Source organism: Pan paniscus, chromosome 21 (assembly GCF_029289425.2).
Source record: "Pan paniscus chromosome 21, NHGRI_mPanPan1-v2.0_pri, whole genome shotgun sequence".
NCBI classification, from domain to species: Eukaryota; Metazoa; Chordata; class Mammalia; order Primates; family Hominidae; genus Pan; species Pan paniscus.
This window is the reverse complement of record NC_073270.2, coordinates 3,581,598-3,600,123: the sequence shown is the minus strand read 5'-3', so window position 1 is coordinate 3,600,123 and position 18,526 is coordinate 3,581,598. Positions and strand designations below refer to the sequence as shown.

Here is an 18,526-nt window from a genome sequence, read left to right as displayed (position 1 = left end):
CAATGTCTGCTAAGGTCCCCAGGGTGGGATCTGGAGCTCCTCCGGTGCGCTGCCATGCTGCCCTGGGCTTGCCACTACTGAAGCACATCCCACAGCGTGCTGTAATGAAGTCTGTCTCCCAGCCCGGTGTGTGAACACACTTGGGACAGGACTGTGTCTTCCTGTCTGCTCTACCCCAGGGCCTGCTATTGTGGGTGCTCCATAATTGTGTGGTGAGCATTGATAAACGGTTAAGTCATGACATAGCCCCTTAGAGGACAATTACTTGGCTGTTAATCATTTATGGCAGCTCTGAAACAGTGTGGAAAAGGCTGAAGATAAAATATTAAGGTATCAAATGACATGTATATGATGTGAAAAAAGACAACCAGAGAAAAGGACAGTAAAAAACTATAGGAAAAGGTTAACAATGGTCATCTTTGGGTCATAGAGTCCAAGGAGTTTTTTTTTAATTTTATTTTTCTTAATTTACATTTATTTAATTAATATGAATTATATATAATGAAATTATTATATTAAAAAAGAAAATACTATGGGCACCAGGAATTGCAGTGGGGTGGAGGGTGTTGTTGTTTTTACCTTGAGGTGGACATCATCCATCAGGGCCAAGAGAAATGTGTAGAGGTTCCCCAGGAAGAGTGCAAAGATGCGTCCCAGCTGCCACTTCAGTCCAGTGCGTGGGTGGTAATTCTCCAGGGCAGCGATGGTTTCAAACAGAGGGGGACAAAACATTCCAAGCAGGGACATCACGATCTCTACCTGAGGAATCAGGAAAGCCTAGGTTGTGTCATCAACATTATACTTGTTTGGCTGCCATCCCTGCACTCCCATGGCCATCCATCTCCACTTCTCTGCTGCCCCCTCTGCTGCGCCTGGAGATGCCCTGGGGTCTACACAGCTTGCTGTGTGACCCTGGCAAAGGCATCAACATGCCCTGAGCACTTGGCCTGTGCTTGCATATCATAATTGCTGTGTGACCAGATGGTATAATGGTTGTTGTTACTAGTATTGATGAAAATAGCACTTTCTGGCCAGGCGCAATGGCTCACGCCTGTAATCCCAGCACTTTGGGAAGCCGAGGCAGGCAGATCATGAGGTCAGGAGATAGCCAGGAGATCCTGGCTAACATGGTGAAACCCCGTCTCTACTAAAAATACAAAAAATTAGCTGGGTGTGGTGGCATGTACCTGTAATCCCAGCTACTTGGGAGGCTGAGGCAGGAGAATTGCTTGAACCCCGGAGGCAGAGGTTACAGTGAGGCGAGATTGCACCACTGCACTCCAGCCTGGGTGACAGAGCAAGACTCCATCTCAAAAAAACAAAAACAAACAAAAAACAACTGCTCACCCAGTGGAAAGTAAATCCCTGCAAATTGCAAGTTGGTCAACTCTTCTCGGCTGGTCTTGACTATCCCACTCTCTCTCACACCGACCCTTGGCTTGGTTTCTCATCATCTCCGTACCTGTCCATGTAGTTCTCACCTGGAGAGCCATCACTGCCCCATATCTACCACTGCCCTTCATTATATGTTTGTGTAGTGTTCAGCCTAATTCCTGCCTTTGCCACAAAATTCCACTGCCTCTTCAGCTCTCATGGACAATTCCATCTGTAACCTAAAACACCTTATTCGATCACGGTATTCCTGCCTACTGTTGTTTGTGCTTTGGTTTATTCTTGTTGAGCCTGCATCCTAAGGAAACTGCAATCCCCTTAAGGGTAGAATTCATCTTGGGCATCTTTTGAGTCCTTCTCACAGCTTAGTGACCCAGTGAAGGCTTTGTGGAAGGGACGTTTTTCCTTTCTTACTCTATTCCTCAGTTCTCCCATCCTACAGAGGGGCCGCCAAAGTCCCTGTCTTTCCCATATCTTAAACCCATTCTGACCAGGTCAGGAGCTACACTGGGGCCTCTAATCCACTGTTGGGAGTGTCTGAGTTGATGTCCAACTGCACTGATCCAGAGTGGGTTAGAGGTAAGCTTAGGCAATCAGGAATGAGGCCCCCAAAACAGACTCAGAGCCAGACAGGTACTGGGTCCTAATCCTGACTCCATTGCTAATAAGCTGTGTGTCTTAAACTTTCCGGTCCTCAGATATTTATGCGAAAACTAGGACTAAGGATGCCTACCCTGCCATAGTGCTATGAGGCATAAATAATAGGCATAGAGGTCTATTGTAGGTATTCAGTTAATAGTTTTCTCCTTTGTCTTTCCTCCATCTCTAATTTATTAAGCACTTACTATGTGTGAGTCACTGTGCCAAATTCTAAAGATGCAACAAAGGATAAAAAGTCACACACACTCTGCCCAAAGAACTTAAAGTAGATGTAAATAATTCCATAATAAGTTAATCATTACAAAGGTAAAAATGCTGCAAAGGGTAAATACTTTAAGTATATAATAGAAATAAGGATATAACATTTAAACTCATACCTGAAATTATTCAAGAGAGATGAGAGTGTGTGAGAGAAGGCATCTCAGTAGAACAGAGGCCAATGGTGCTGCAGTTTAGTGAAGATGGGAAGAGTAAGAGTGACTAAAGGTACAATTGGGGGCTAGGTGCAGTGGGTCATGCCTGCAATCCCAGCACTTTGGGAGGCTGAGGCAGGTGGATCACCTGGGTTCAGGAGTTTGAGACTAGCCTGGCCAACATGGCAAAACCTCGTCTCTACTAAAAATACAAAAATTAGCCAGGTGTGGTGGTGCGTGCCTGTAGTCCCAGCTACTTGGGAGACTGAGGCAAGAGAATCACTTGAACCTGGGAGGCGGAGGTTGCAGTGAACTGAAATCGTGCCACTGCACTCCAGCCTGGATGACAGAGCAAGACTTCATCTCAAATAATAATAATAATAATAAATAAATAAATAAAAATAAGGGTACAACTGGGAAGGTAAGTCAGGGAAAGACATTTAGGACTTTATCCTGAGAGAAAATGATGGTTTTCATGGTGAATGCATCTTCATACTAAAAATAATAACTTGGAGTTCTGGGAAGATAATGATAGCCACAGCATGAATTTCTTTTTTTCTTTTTTTCTTTTCTTTAAAGACAGTTTTGCTCTTGTTACCCAGGTTGGAGTGCAATGGCACAGTCTTGGCTCACTGCAACCTCCGCCTCTGGGATTCAAGCAATTCTCCTGCCTCAGCCTCCCAAGTAGCTGGGACTACAGGCATGCGCCACCATGCCCAGCTAATTTTTTGTATTTAGTAGAGACGGGGTTTCACCATGTTGGCCAGGCTGGTCTCGAACTCCTGACTTCAGGTGATCCACCTGCCTTGGCCTCCCAAAGTGCTGGGATTACAGGCGTGAGCCACTGCACCTGGCCATCACAGCATGATTTTTGAATCTCCCGAATCCCCATGTAAAACTGGATAAAGCAATTAAATAATAAAATAAAAAAACACATAGACAATGAAGCTAGGTGTCCTAATGAATCCTTAAATACAAGTGGCTACAATACAATGCAAATTACCAACAGCCACAAGTACTTACAGAGTTCATGTCTGGATGAGAGAAGGTCAAGAGAAACAGTGGGGTATCCAATGAATCTGAGAACAGGAGGATGTCAAAATGGCTAATAGGTACTCAATGAAAAGCATAGTGGAACAATCTAAGAACAGCAGCTGACACTGTGAGGAACTCTGCTCGGTCCGATAATAGGTGAGTGCAAGGTCATTCTTGGTTAATCTGGAGATGAGCTAAAACAGCCTGGGCCTCTTGAACTTTTGAAATTTGTCAGTTAAGCTCCCTAACAGGACAGGGCACAACATGAAGGAGACTATTCTGAGAACAGAATTGAAATTGAGCAGAGAGAGGGAATATAGATAAAGGAATGGGAAGGTCTAGATAAAAAGTAGAAAAGGGATGAGAGGCAGGAGCTCTCTCATCCAGCAAGCCACCATATATTTTGAAGACTTCATAAAAACAGTGGAAGAGAGAGCTCCGTTAACTTAGGAAAGTCATCCTGAACCATGCCTCACTAAAACTTCAGCAAAACTAACTTTATATAAAAATGAACAGTGGAAAAGTTTTTTCTAGGTCAAATCCCATACAAAGTTATTTCAAGGAAAAGAGAACAAGAAGTAGGTTAAACTTTCAGATAATGAAAACGCACCAAAAAGTAAGTTGTATAAAACAGTTAAAAAATTATAATGAGTATTCAAAAACAGAAAACTGAAAGATGTTAAGAAAATATAGGTCACAAAACAATATAAATAAAAATTAGAAAAACCCAGAAAAAGGGTGACAGAATACTGCAAAAAAAAAAAAAAAAGAAATTAAGGGAAAACTATATTAAAATTGAAGAATACCTAAGAGAATCACAATTGCAAAACATAATGACAATGACAAGAAAAAGATAAAAAGGGGGAGAGTTTTAAAAATAAAAAATACATGAAGAAAGAAGTTAATAGGATTCAGGAGAAAACAAGATATATTGAAGCGAGACAAAGAAGATTCAACACAGGTATAATAGGAGGTCCTGAAGAAGAAAACCCAAAAAAGGGAATAGAACAAATTTAAAAAACCTATAATTCAATAAATCTTCCCTTAAATGAAAAACAAGATTTGAATCTGCCTAACATTTTAAAAAACTTTTGGGTCTGGTATGGTGGCTCACACTTGTAATCCCAGCACTTTGGGAGGCTGAGGCAGGCAGATCACTTGAGGTCAGGAGTTTGAGACCAGCCTGGCCGACAGGGTGAAACCCTGTCTCTACTAAAAATACAAAAATTAGCTGGGCATGGTGATGCGTGCCTGTAATCCCAGTTACTCAGGAGGCTGAGGCAGGAGAATTGTTTGAACCCAGGAGGTGGAGGTTGCAGTGAGCCAAGATCGTGCCACTGCACTCCAGCCTGGGTGACAGAGCGAGACTTCATCTCAAAAATAAATAAATAAATAAATAAATACACTGTGTACCTGAGAATATCAAGAATGACCAATACCAGGATGTATTCTTAAGTAAAGTTAATGGACTTTAAAGAAAAAGGAAAATAAATCTTGGCATATAGGTAAAAAGAGCAAGTCTATCATTTTGCCTTGTTTTCTTGTATACCAGGTAACCTTTGACTTCTTTCTGGTCATTGACTTTAATAATTATTTATGGAGTTCTCTGAGGCCTAGATATGTACATGCTGAATTAGAGAGGCTCTAAGCTTGGTTCTGCCAGGTACCTGGTACACTACCATCTACAATGCTTCAAACCAAAGTCAAGGTCTGACAGCCCCAGGTACAAGTCTGCTCAGTGGAAGGTCTGAGGCCACAGGCTCTGCGGACAGCACCTTTTCCTTCTCTTTTCCACTTCCAGCCTAAACAGCAAGCTGCCCTCTTAGTAGTTACTGGAGGTGGGAGGAGGGTTAGATCAGGTTCACCCATACCTTGAATGCCTTAACTCGTGGGAGAGGGGTGGTGAGGTCTATTTAGGGAGATTTTCCCCTCCTGCTAATATGGAAAAGTCCTGGTTTGGAAACTTTGTCTCTTTGGACTTTATGGACTGAATCGTGTCTCCTCCTCCCTCTCCCACAAATTTGTATCTTGAAGCCCTAACTCTCAATGTGACTATTTGGAGATGGGGCCTTTAAGGAGATAATTAAGGTTAAGTGAGGTCACAAGGGTAGGACCTAATCCAATAAGACTGGTGTTCCTATAAGAAGAGGAAAAGATACCAGAGATCTCTCTCTCTCTCTCTTCATGCACATGCACAGAAGAAAGGTCACAGAAGGACACAGGGAGAAGACAGACACCTGCAAGCCTCAGGGGAAAGCAAACCTGCCAACTCCTTGATCTCGGACTTCCAGCCTCCAGAACGGTGAGCAAATACATTTCTGTTGTTTAAGCTACTCAGTCTGTGGTACTTTGTTGTGGCAGCCTATATGTTTTTCCTTCTATACTCTCAACACTTTACTTCCAGGACACTTCTGACACCAAATGTGTCAGACACATTTGACACTTCTGACACCAAATTTTTTCCCATACCAACCAATTTTCTGATACCAGCTGCGTAGCGTAAAATTCAATTCAATTCAATTAAGACACTAACCAGAGTGAGCACAGACTCCACAGGTGAAGGGCTCAGTCCCACAAGGCTGCCCCCACTTTGGATGCCAATCACAAGTATTAGGTCACCAGGTTACTGGCAACTTCTGTTCGATTTGGCTATAAAGCAGAGATTCTCACAATCCCCTTCTTGGGTTTGGTCATTTGCTAGAGTAAGCAAATCATTCAGGAAAACAATTTAATTACTAGATTATCTGTTTATTTCAAAGGATATAACTCAGGAATGGCCAGGTGGAAGAGATGCATAGGGTAAGGTATGGGCAAGGGGCTTGGAGCTTCCAGGCCCGCTCTTCAAACTCTGCCCTTTGGGTTTTTATGGAGGCGTCATTATGTAGTCATGATTGATTAAATCACTGGCCATTAGTGATCAGCTCAACCTCAGCCCCTCTCCCCTCCCTGGAGGTGACGGGATACGGCTGAAAGTTCCAATTTTCTAATCACTGGCTGGTTCCCCTGGCAGCCAGCCCAGATGCAGAGGTTATATAGGAGCTTTCAGCCACCAGTCATCTTACTAGCATACAAAAAAAACACTGATCACTTTAGAGATTCCAAGGGTTTTAGGGGCTGTGTGCCAGAAACTGGGAGCAGACCAATATATAATAAGAAATATATAATAATATCACAGCCCTAGCAAACTCATATATCATAATTTGTGATCCTAATGTCTCAAAATAGAGTCACTCATGTCAAAAAGCATTAAGCCCATAGTGAAATTGTTCCGCCCTCTCTCAAAGAGATAAGCATGTATATAATGGACTGAGGTGATAAGCAAACACCTGCTGCTGCCTGGTATTTCCTGAAATTAACTGGTAGAGAATGAAACATTGGCTGAGATAAAGAGAACAGACCCATCTGGGAGGATCATAAAAGCAGCCAGGACCTGGCCTTGTTCAAAAAAGCCTTCGGAGGCTCTGCCCATGGGAACTCTGGAACCTTCTCCCGATTTTGGCAGTGGCTGCTGGAAGCTCTGCAAGAGAGAAACAGCGATGCCCGCTTCTGCTGGCCAGTGCCTGAATGACTTCTGGACCCACTTGGCTCATCTGTTGATGTGTTGGTCTCCGGAGCCATCGTTGTGGTTTGTTACCTCCCTTTTATTACTGCCTGTGTGTTGAACATTAGTGGAGTGACTGATGGGGTATGAAGGCCTGGAAATAAATCAGGAATTCAAGAACTGCTAGTTGGCTATTGTGAAACTTCCCAACTTAGGACAGAGTCAGCACATCAAGGCTGCAGGAACCTAATTAACACAACATAGGCTAAGACACTGGCCCTAGTGGGATGGAACTAGAGCACAGGAACAAGTGTTTGAAAAGTCAGCATTTGCCTTCAGAGCATAAGACTTGGCACTGATACTCCCCTTATATTTCTGGTCACAGGCTTTCACTTAAAATTGGTCTTGGGGGTCTCTCACTGTGTTTTCAGATCCTCAGTGTTTTCAAGGTATGCTTTTTCTTTAAATGAGCATTTTTAGGGCTTTTAATTAATTACTTGATCCAAATAACCTAGGCCACCATTAGCGGAAACCACTGGCCCATTCTTTTATTTTAAACCTTTCTGTGTCCCGATGTTTTAGATGGGTTAATTATAAATAGCACATAGCTTTAACAGTTTTGATCTAATTATTATTGTCTTCAAACTGTAGCATCAAATCCATTTACATCTGTTAGAATCACTGATATATTTAGACTTAAATCTGATTTTGTGCTTTATATTTGTCCTCCTATCAATTCCATATTTCCTTTTTTATATCCTTTCTTGCTTTGTTGGGGGAAGATAGGCTGTCTTCTTTTTTTAAATTGCTGTTTGAATGCAAGATAAACTCTTTCTTATTATTAATTTATTTAGCTCATGATTCTGTGGGGCAGCATTTTTTTTTTTTTTTAAACTGGGCTTAACTGGGTCGTTCTTTTGTTGGCCTTACCTGCTGATAGCTGATGGCTCCATTCAACTATCTGGTGGTTTACTGGCTATTGGCCAGGGTGGGGAGATAACTGGACCATGTGTCTCATCATTCAGGAGGCTAGCCAGAGATTATTCACATGACGAAGGTCTCAGGGTTCCCAAAAGCAGTAAAAGAGCAAGTCACAATACACAAGCACTTTTCAAATCTCTGCATGTTTCATGGTTGCTATTGTTCCATTGGCTAAACCAAGTCACATGACCAAGCTAAGGTGGATTCAAAAGATGGAGGACACAGATTCCACCTCTTCGTGAATGTGCAAAGGAAAGCAAAGGGATGTGCATACAAGGATAGGAAGAATTTGTAGCCATTTTCACAAACGACCACAGATGTCAAATTCCGAAAGAGGTTTATGGATTCTGTGTTATCACAATAAAACCTTAATGTGTTTTATTGTGGAGCTTGATGAGAAAACTCGCTCTATCAGATATTAAGACATAGTGTAAATGCATAGTATATCAGTTTGTTATTTGTGCAGGAATAGACAAACAGGAATAGAAAAGAGAGTCCAGAATCATACCCATGCATTAATAAACACTTGATTTACGATGTATGGCGCTGCAAAGCTGTGAGGAAAGGATCGCCTCATTAGTAATTGGTGTTGCACAGGTGGCTATCCAGTTGCTAATCCAGTTTTTCTAGTTGTAAAAGCCAGTTCCCAAAACCTAATAATAGGTGACTTTTTCTTCAGGATATTCATGCTATTTGACTGGAAGGGGATGTAATTTCACTTATTAAAACAAGCCTATAATCCAGACTTTCGATAAATCAAATGAATAGCATAGGAACCAGTGATTTCAGTATTTGCCATCAACCTTCACTTCATCAGCGATGTTTTTCTTACCTCATTCCTTTCATACCAGCTGACATTCTGCATTTTGGAGAATTGCTGGGATCGCTTAACCACAAAGTAAATGAGGTACCCACTTCCACACAAACAGCAGATGATGAGAAAGTTGGCCAGGACACGAAGAAATCTTGTCAGATGGATATTTTCTTCTTTGTTACTCTCTTGTTCATCCACTATTGATTCCTTAATGTGTGAAAATGAGATGTGCATAAATGTCAGGCCAGAAATGCCAGAACCATGGCTGTTGGGTCCCTGAAAATAGTACTTTCTATATTTCCAGAAATGAAATAATACAGAGGAGATGATGTAATGCCCTGTGCCTTATGGATAATTATTTTCTTTAGAAAAATATGTTTGTTGTTATTGCTATTCCAGTACATATAAGAAACACTTAGATTTCTTAAATAGTCACCATGTGTCAGACGTGGTACTTTCCGTGCATTGTCCCTCTTTTTTTCTTTTTTGAGAGAGTTTTGCTCTTGTTGCTCAGGCTGGGGTGCGATGGCGCAATCTCGGCTCACCACCTCCTGGGTTCAAGTGATTTTCCTGCCTCAGCCTCCCGAGTAGCTGGGATTACAGGCATGCACCACCACGCCTGGCTAATTTTATATCTTTAGTAGAGATGGGGTTTCTCCATGTTGGTCAGGCTGGTCTCGATCTCCTGACCTTAGGTGATCTGCCTGCCTCAGCCTCCCAAACTGCTGGGATTACAGGCATGAGCCACTGTGCCTGGCTGCATTGTCCCTCTTAATCCCAGCAACAAACCAGTAGAATAGTTACTGTTATTACCCACATTACAGACCCTAAGGCCCAGAGAGATTTCAGTAACTGATTGGGATTATGTTAAGTCTATAGGTCAAATATATTCCAACTGAATCTTAAAATATTGAGTCTTCTAATCGAGGGTTGGCAAACTCATTCTATAAAAAGCTAGATAGTATTTTTGGTTTGCTGGTCATATGGTCTCTCTCACAACCACTCAGCTATGCCATTGTGGCATGAAAGCAACCATAGACAAGATGTAAATAAATTGGAATGCCTTTGTTTCGATAAAACATTATTTGTAAAAGTAGGCAGCAGGCTGGATTTGGCCTGTGGGCCATAGTTTGCCAACCTCTGTTCTAATCCATCAGCATAGCATATCTCTCCATTTACTTAGGGTTTCTTAATTTCTTTCAGCAATATTTTATACTTTTGGTGTAATGGTCTTGTACATTATTTTGGTTAAATTTATGTCTAGGAATTTTATAGGGTTTTTTTGGATACTATTAATAGAACTTAAACTTTTTTTTCTTTTTTTTTTTTCTGAGACAGTCTTGCTGCGTCGCCTAGGCTGGAGTGCAGTGGCATGATCTTGGCTCACTGCAACCTCCGCCTCCTAAGTTCAAGTGATTCTCCTGCCTCAGCCTCCTGAGTAGCTGGGATTACAGGTGCCCACCACCACACCCGGCTAAATTTTTTTTTTTTTTTGAGACCGAGTCTTGCTCTGTCACCCAGGCTGGAGTGCAGTGGCACAATCTCGGCTCACTGCAAGCTCCGCCTCCCAGGTTCACGCCATTCTCCTGCCTCAGCCTCCCAAGTAGCTGGAACTACAGGCACCCGCCACCATGCCCGGCTAATTTTTTTTGTATTTTTAGTATAGACAGGGTTTCACTGTATTAGCCAGGATGGTCTCGATCTCTTGACCTCGTGATCTGCCCGCCTCAGCGTCCCAAAGTTCTGGGATTACAGGCGTGAGCCACCACACCCAGCCACACCCAGCTAATTTTTGTATCTTTAGTAGAGGCAGGGTTTCCCCATGTTGTCCAGGCTGGTCTCAAACTCCTGACCTCAGGTGATCCACCTGTCTCAGCCTCCCAAAGTGCTGGGATTACAGGCATGAGCCACTGTGCCCGGCCTTAAACTTATTTTCAAATTGTTTTCTGTTAGTATATAAAAATTGATTTTTGATTATTAAACTTGTGCCCTAGACACAGAGTAATTGGTAGAACCAGGATGAAAAATGAGCTCTCCCAGACCCCAAAGTCTTAATTCACAGAATTTTCACATCTATTCTGTTATACAAGTATATTATGTCTCTTTTAATAAACTTACAAAAGAAGTCATTTTACTTCTCACATGTTCAAAGTGTTTCAAAGACATTGATCTTCTTTGTCCCTCTCTCACAGTCCTGGAGGAAAAGTCAAAGCCCCCAGTCACCCCTACCCTGGCTTTGGATGGAAGTGGCCATAAGCCCCCCATTGCTGTAAGAAGGAGAAGGAGAGGAGACAGAGTCAGCTCCCTGCTCCATGCACTGCAAAGCCCACCGGGCTCTAGGGCTGGGAAACCCATGCTGTGAGTTGCTGAGCTCAAGCCCTTTTCCTAGTGGGTGTCCCTGCCATCTGCAGGCATCAGTCAGTGGACAGCAGGAAGGAATTCAAGAGAGGAGAGGGACAAAGAAAAGAGAAGGAAGCACAGTTGCAGTGTAAATGTGAGCTTTGCTAGGTCCTGGGGGAAAGAAAGCTTGACTGATCAGACAGGAGAAATATTGAGCCATAAAGAACTTGGAATGGGAGCTGGGTGCAGTGGCTCACACCTGTAATCCCAGTGCTTTGGGAGGCCAGGGAGGGAGGATGGCTTGAGGCCAGGAATTTGAGACCAGCCTGGGCAACATAGTGAGAGACTTCATCTCTACAAAAAATAGAAAAATTTAACTGGGCATGGCACTCCAGCCAGAGTGAGACCTTGTCTCCAAAAAATTTAATTAAAGAAAAAACAAAACGAAGAACTTGGAATGGTTTTTACAATCACGGGGGCAAAGTACAATGTACAGTGCTTCAGCATTACAGCTTTGGCCTTCATTCATTTGCTTCCCAGCTGGATGGTTATTTTATATGAGCTATAGTTCTGTAGACCTCCTCAAACCTCTCTTGTAAAGAAATTATTTGTGTGTGGATTGAAAGAAACATAGGGTTGATTTCATCTTTTTTTTTTTTTTTTTAAACATTATCCCATTCATTCATTCATTTTGAGCCAGAGTCTCACTCTGTCACTCAGGCTGGAACGCCGTGGTGCGATCTTGGCTCACCGCAACTTCTGTCTTTTGGATTCAAGAGATTCTCCTGCCTCAGCCTCCCGGGTAGCTGGGATTGGCAGGTGGATCATTTGAGGTCAGGAGTTCAAGACCAGCCTGGCCAAAATGGTGAAACCCCATCTCTACTAAAAATACTTTTTATTTTTTAAATATGCAAACCCAACCACTCAATTATACATATGCTTCAACTGCAACTTAGAACCCTAAAATAGTCCTTTGTTTATTATGCACCCTCAGAAGGGTTTTTCTGCTTTGTTGTACCTTTTTTTTGGACATGTACACACAGGAAACTTTCTGACTCTTTTATTATCTCATGGAACTGTGTTTTGTTTTGTTTTGTTTTGTTTTCAGAACTCCCCATGCCTGTTTTTATACCAGTCACATAAATAAACAACACCCAGTCTCACTGGAAAATGATGGAAACTTTGTCAGCAGCACTTCACATAAAAAAAATCTCTTGTTTAGAAAATAAATGGTGATTTTAAAGTAGAGACATGGGCTGGGCACGGTGGCTCATGCTTGTAATCCCAGCACTTTGGGAGGCCGAGGCGGGCAGATCACTTGAGGTCAGGAGTTTGAGACTGGCCTGGTGAAACCATGTCTCTACTAAAAATACAAAAAAATTAGCCGGGCATGGTGATGTGCACCTGTAATCCCAGCTACTCAAGAGGCTGAAGCAGGAGAATCACTTGAACCCAGGAGCTGGAGGTTGCAGTGAGCTGAGATTTTGCCACTACACTCCAGCCTGGGTGACAGAGCGACACTCTGTCTCAATAAATAAATAAATAAATAAATAAATAAATAAATAAGGTAGAGGCAAGGTCTGTGAAGGAACCCTCTCAGTCAGAATCCTACACACGTGCAAAGGTTTGCCCACCTCAGCCCCTGTGGGACTGATCTGCACAGACCATATTGCTAGCCTTCTGTCACCAAGCTTTCACTCTGTCTCCCTTTCTCTCTCTTTGTTATTTTCCAACTACCAAGTTCAAATTCTTTTTTTTTTTTTTTCATTTCACTAGCTTTCTGGGGAACAGGTGGTGTCTGGTTACATGAATAAGTTCTTCGTGGTGATTTCTGAGATTTTGGTGCAGCCATCAGTGTTGATTTCTCTATTCCCACACCCCCAAACCAGGGTTCTCAGCTCTTTCTGAGTATTCTAATCACTTGGGGAGCTTTTGAAAAACCAATGTCAGGACCCTACTCCAGGCCAGTTATATCAGAGTCTCTGTTAGTGGATCCCAGGAGATCTTTTAAGCTCCTCAGGTGATTCTAGTATGCAGAAAAAGTTGAGAAATGCTTTCCCCAAATGAGTCCTTCCACTTATTCCAGCAGAAATGTGTTTCACGTAGAAACAGGCAGCACCAGGTCTCAGCATCCAGGATACTCTGTCATATTAAGAAACAGACAGGCTGGGCGTGGTGGCTCATGTCTGTAATCCCAGCACTTTGGGAGGTGCAGGAGGGCAGATCACTTGAGGTCAGGAGTTCAAGACCAGCCTGACCAACATGGTAAAACCCCATCTCTACTAAAAATACAAAAAAAAAAAAAAAAATTAGCTGGGCATAGTGGCAGGCACCTGTAGTCCCAGCTACTCGGGAGGCTGAGGCAGGAGGATCGCTTGAGCCCAGGAGGCAGAGGTTGTAGTGTGCTGAGAGCACACCACTGCACTCCAGCCTGGGCAATGGGAGAGAGATGCTGTCTCAAAAAAAAAAAAAGAAAAGAAAAGAAACAGACAGTGGGTACCAGCCACGAACGTTCTTACTTAAGGGCTTGAAAACTGGGCTCACATTTCTGGGAAGGCTCTTGCCACAAATTATTTGAGGACCTTATTTTCTATGTCCCAGCTGGGAGAAGTCTCTCAATGACCAGAGGGACCTAGAGTTCTCCGGAAGTGGGAACTGCCCTGGGGTGACTACCTTGAAGCTGGTGGTGATGGATGCATATTTGTTGTCAGCTGTCTCTGAATTCCCGATCAGGTAGTCCCAGCTGGTGAACATCTTGAAGCTGAATGTGAAGTTGTCACTCTCCCCTTCGCCTGTGCTTCCTTGGGTATTGCTGGCCATCCTGTAGGGCACACAGCACTGTTGTGACGTCTGCCCTCTTTCTGCTGTGTCACCCCCAGGGAACCTTGGCCTAGCCAGTCTCGGACACAGGTAACAGATAAACAGGTAGCTGACATTCAGTGACAAAACAAGCCAGGCAGGGACTTGAGCCAAGACAGCTTTGAGGATAGCCAGGGCACCTTTCCCCCCACATTCAGAGTCCCCTGAAAGCACACATGGTATCAATGAGGTAATAAAAAGCCTGCAGGAGACAAGACACGTGACCATGTTTTCTTCCCTACACCCGATTTCCTGTGGCTTGACTCATCTTCAAATGCAGTTTGAGAACTCTATACAGGAGTCTATTCTCAAACAGGAACGTCCCCTTCTAAGTCATCTATTTTCTTGGGTAGAACACACACACACACACACACACACACACACACACACACACACATATTTTTTTCTGATATAAAATGCAAAACACACTGAGGTGGCTGGTGCTACTTTGTTGTGCTACTTTTTTTTTTTTTTTTTGGTAACAGAGTCTCGCTCTGTTGTCCAGGCTGGAGTGCAGTGGCCTGATCTTGGCTCACTGCAGCCTCCATCTCCCGGGTTTAAGCAATTCTCCTGTCTAAGCCTCCCGAGTAGCTGGGATTACAAACACCTGCCAGGACGTCTGGCTAGTTTTTTGTATTTTTGGTAGAGATGGGGTTTTGCCATGTTGGCCAGGCTGGTCTCGAACTCCTGACCTCAGGTGATCTGCCTGCCTCGGCCTCCCAAAGTGCTGGGATTACAGGTGTGAGCCACCACGCCTGGCCCGGTACTACTTTTAATTGCAAAACCATGAATTACTTTTGCACCGTCCTAATACAATCAGGTCATATATCCTTCTCTTAATCAAGTTTGGCTGAAAGCACCTTGGACCTTCCTATTTCATCCTACCTGTCTTCAACCTATGCTCCCTAGAGTTTGACCCTGTGGGAATCACAGAATTCCAAACAGGGGTGCTATAAGATACTATGAGGGGTTTGTCATCTTCCCTAACATGTTGGCTTTCTGGATTTGCTGTTCCACAGGGCTTAGTTAGCTTTTTTGGTTTGTCACGAAAACTTTCCATATTTCTATACTTATCTGGGGTGAGAGCAGGGACAAAGTAACAACATGAGGGCTAAGAATAAAAGCAAGCCTGTCTCCTTGTTCTTTTCCTTTTGCCTGATAGTGCTGTGCAGTCAGAGATCACCCAGTGGTCACTGTCGAGTGCTGGGCAGGGTCTTGGGAACAACAGCATTTCCGCCTGAGACCATGTGATAGAAAACCAAGCGTCCCCATTGCCCTTTCAGGGGCTGTACCCAGACTTCACTCTACCCAGTGCTCCACTCCTCTCCTGGAGACACAGCCACCCACACTCTTCTGGGAGAAGTGACCCCTCATGTCTGTGCTGAAGCGAGAGTGGGCCCAGGTGGATAGGTTTGTGTAGGAGACAGTGCCTTCCACTCTGCGACCCCCAGCCACAGCTGATGGGGTCCCCTGATTCTGAAGAAGGCAATCAATCCATGGGCTGGGCCAAGTTTTCAGAGAATAGGAATTAAGAGTTACAGACATATTAAAAGGCCACTTCTGACCACAGAGACAAGTAGAGCTGGGGCCAGAGAGGCCGCCATGGTTAATCACTGCCACATACATTTATTTAGTATAAGTTTATTTGGTTGTATCTTTCTATATGCCAGCCTTGGTTCTAACACACAAGCTAGAGTTTGGAGGAGCAGAAGAGTTTTTTGGAGGAAGCTGAGCTCTGGACAAAAGCAAAAACAGGCCTGATAAACCTCCAGGCCTACCTTACTAGGTACTATGCTCCTTCTCAAGCCACACTGGCCTTTTGCCAGTTTGGGGAAAACACTAGGCTATTTGCGGCCTCAGGGCCTTTGCACATGCTCTTCTTTTGTCTAAAATGCTGCTCCCCAGAATTTCAGCATGGCTGGCGTTCTCAGCCTCATCCAAAGGGGTTTCAATCCTATTTCCCAGCACATCCCACATGGCCTGGTTCATGTCTTTCATACCACAAATTATAATGTGCATATGGTTTCTGTGTTAATTTCCTGTTTTCTCTCTGAATGCCCCACCAGAAGGGAGGTAGGCGTAGAGTGGCCAGGAGAGTGAGCTGTGGCTGTGAAGTCAAAGCCTGCAGATGAGATGGTCATACTTACGATCGAATGACAATAATCAGGCTGTAGCCGAACACGCTGACCCCCACCATAAAGTAAGCCATAGGCAGCCGGTACCTCAGCCACCCGATGGTCCTCTGGTTGTTGTAGTAGCCATAGAAGAGTGCAGAGTACTTGACATAGCCCTGGGGGACAGCAAAGCCAAATGCTCTGGGTTGGTAAGCTCAGAGCTGGTGGTTACCAGACATGTCTATTCTACCAGGGATTTCCTTCTCAGAGTCTTAACCGAATCTAAGGGCCGAAGGAAGAGTTCCAGATGTTCTTGTTCTTCCCTTCACCTCCTCCAGTGGCTCCAGAGCCCCTCCATATCTCCCCTTCTTTCTCTCCTTCATTCCCTCTATTTCCTCATTACATAGAGTGCATGGAGACATGGGAGGGAGAAGAGAGTGTTGTTAACATTTGGGATCAAATTAGGGATAGGGGGTTGGGCACTGTGGCTCACGCCTGTAATCCCAGCACTTTGGGAGGCTGAAGTGGGCAGATCACTTGAGGCCAGGGGTTCAAGACCAACCTGGCTAACGCAGTGAAACCTTGTCTCTACTAAAAATATAAAAATTTGCCAGGTGTTATAGCAGGTGCCTGTAATCTCAGCTACTTGGGAGACTGAGGCAGGAGAATCACTTGAACCTGTGAGGTGGAGGTTGCAGTGAGCAGAGATCATGCCTGCGCACTCCAGCTTGGGCAACAGAGGGAGACTCTGTCTCAAAAAAAAAAAGGAATCCTTAGTAACAGTATAGTTGGGAACCCCTGTTTCAAATAACTTTCTGAAGGGTCTCCAATCTGACTTTGAGAGTGAAGGATGGCAGCAGCAATGACTTGCTGTGGGCAGCACTACAGCCATGCCTCCCAGCCTTAGCAAGCCCTTGGAGCTGCAGACTAAGCCTCCAGAGGCATGGGAGTGTGAAGCTCACAAAGGAGGGAAGAGTGCTGCAGGCAGAGGGCCATAAGCAAAGGCAGAGAGGCAATGACAGTGTGTGATGCGTGCAGGGACTTCCCCAAAGCTTGGTGGCATTGGGGCACTAAAGTGTGAGGTATTACTGGAGAGGTAGGGAGCAGCCAGGTCATGAACAGTTCCTTTGTAAACCCAATTAAGAACACTGGCTTTTATTCCACTGGGAATGAGAATCAATGAAAATTTGAGGTAGGGGAGTGACAGGGTCAGATCTGCATTTTATAAAGATCACTCCAGCAACAAAGGGAATGGAAATTTTAGGAGCCAAGCCAAGGCAGGGAGGAGAGGTAGATGATTCTGACAGTAGTTCCGGTAAAGTGAGGACGTTATTCAAAGTGAAGGTAAAAGAGATGGAAAAACGCATTTTGCCTAATGATGGGATCCTATTTGATTAAAGAACTGGTTTTTCAATAATCAAGTCCACTGTTTCACACTTACACACGCAATCTTTAGGCCTTACAATCACAAGTGGAAGTTCATTGGTACATTGGCAATAGCACCTTGAAATCTCGAAGGATGAAAAACTCCGTGGCTTTTTCTTACTCAGTCCAGATATTCACTGATTTTCTTCCTCCTCAGATATTCACTGATTCTCATTCCCAAATGGAATAAAAGCCAAGGTTCTTAATTGGTGATATGGTTTGGCTCTGTGTCCCCAGCCAAATCTCATCTTGAATTGTAATCCCCAGGTGTTGAGGGAGGGACCTGGTGGGAGGTGAATGGATCATGGGGACAGTTTCCCCCATGCTGTTCTCATGATAGGGAGGGAGTTCTGGTGAGATCTGGTTGTTCTGATAAGTTTCTGGCATTTCTCCTGTGCTCTCTGTCTTCTGCTGCCATGTAAGAAGTGCCTTGCTTCCCCTTTGCCTTTCACTGTGATTGCAAGTTTCTTGAGGCCTCCCCAGCCATGCGGAACTGTGAACCAATTAAACCCATTTATTTATAAATGACACAGTCTCAGGTAGTAGTGTGAACATGAACTAATACAATTGGGTTTACAAAAGATTTAAGAAATATTTAGTAGGTAGGCTCAGATTTAGTGGTTGGTTGGATGGCAGTGGGGGGTGGTTGGTGAGGAAGAGGGAGAAGCGTGGGATGATTTTCAGGCTTCAGACATGGATGATTGGATGAATGGTGATTCCAATAAAGGAGCTGGGAAAAAGAGATGTGGGTTTTGGCTGGATAGGTGTTGCATTTGAAGAGCAAGTAGGACATTCAGTTGAAGATGTCATGTGAAACTTTGGGGAAGCCTGGAGTGGAGTTAGATCTGGGGTCTTAATGTGGGAATGAGGAAAGAAAAGCATACCGTGAGATCACCTTACAGAGACCTGGCAGACAGAGAGGTGCAGTGGCTGCATGGGGAGCCCCCATCTG

The 18,526-nt window shown here is 44.0% G+C and overlaps 2 protein-coding genes across 2 annotated transcripts in view; one reads left to right on the top strand and one right to left on the bottom strand.

The window, feature by feature from the left end:
• TMC2 (transmembrane channel like 2) overlaps positions 1 to 18,526 on the bottom strand; it is a 100,770-nt gene that overhangs the window by 37,959 nt on the left and 44,285 nt on the right. Inside the window, exons 7-10 of the mRNA XM_034947002.3 lie at positions 16,183 to 16,325; positions 13,850 to 13,997; positions 8,855 to 9,043; positions 580 to 759 (exon numbers count right to left, since the gene is read on the bottom strand). Of these exons, the coding sequence (XP_034802893.2) occupies positions 580 to 759; positions 8,855 to 9,043; positions 13,850 to 13,997; positions 16,183 to 16,325 (660 nt within the window). The remainder of the gene's footprint in view (positions 1 to 579; positions 760 to 8,854; positions 9,044 to 13,849; positions 13,998 to 16,182; positions 16,326 to 18,526) is intronic.
• ZNF343 (zinc finger protein 343) overlaps positions 709 to 18,526 on the top strand; it is a 127,018-nt gene continuing 109,200 nt past the window's right edge. The window contains exon 1 of the mRNA XM_055104747.3: positions 709 to 5,802. The gene's annotated coding sequence lies outside the window, so the exon portion shown is untranslated. The remainder of the gene's footprint in view (positions 5,803 to 18,526) is intronic.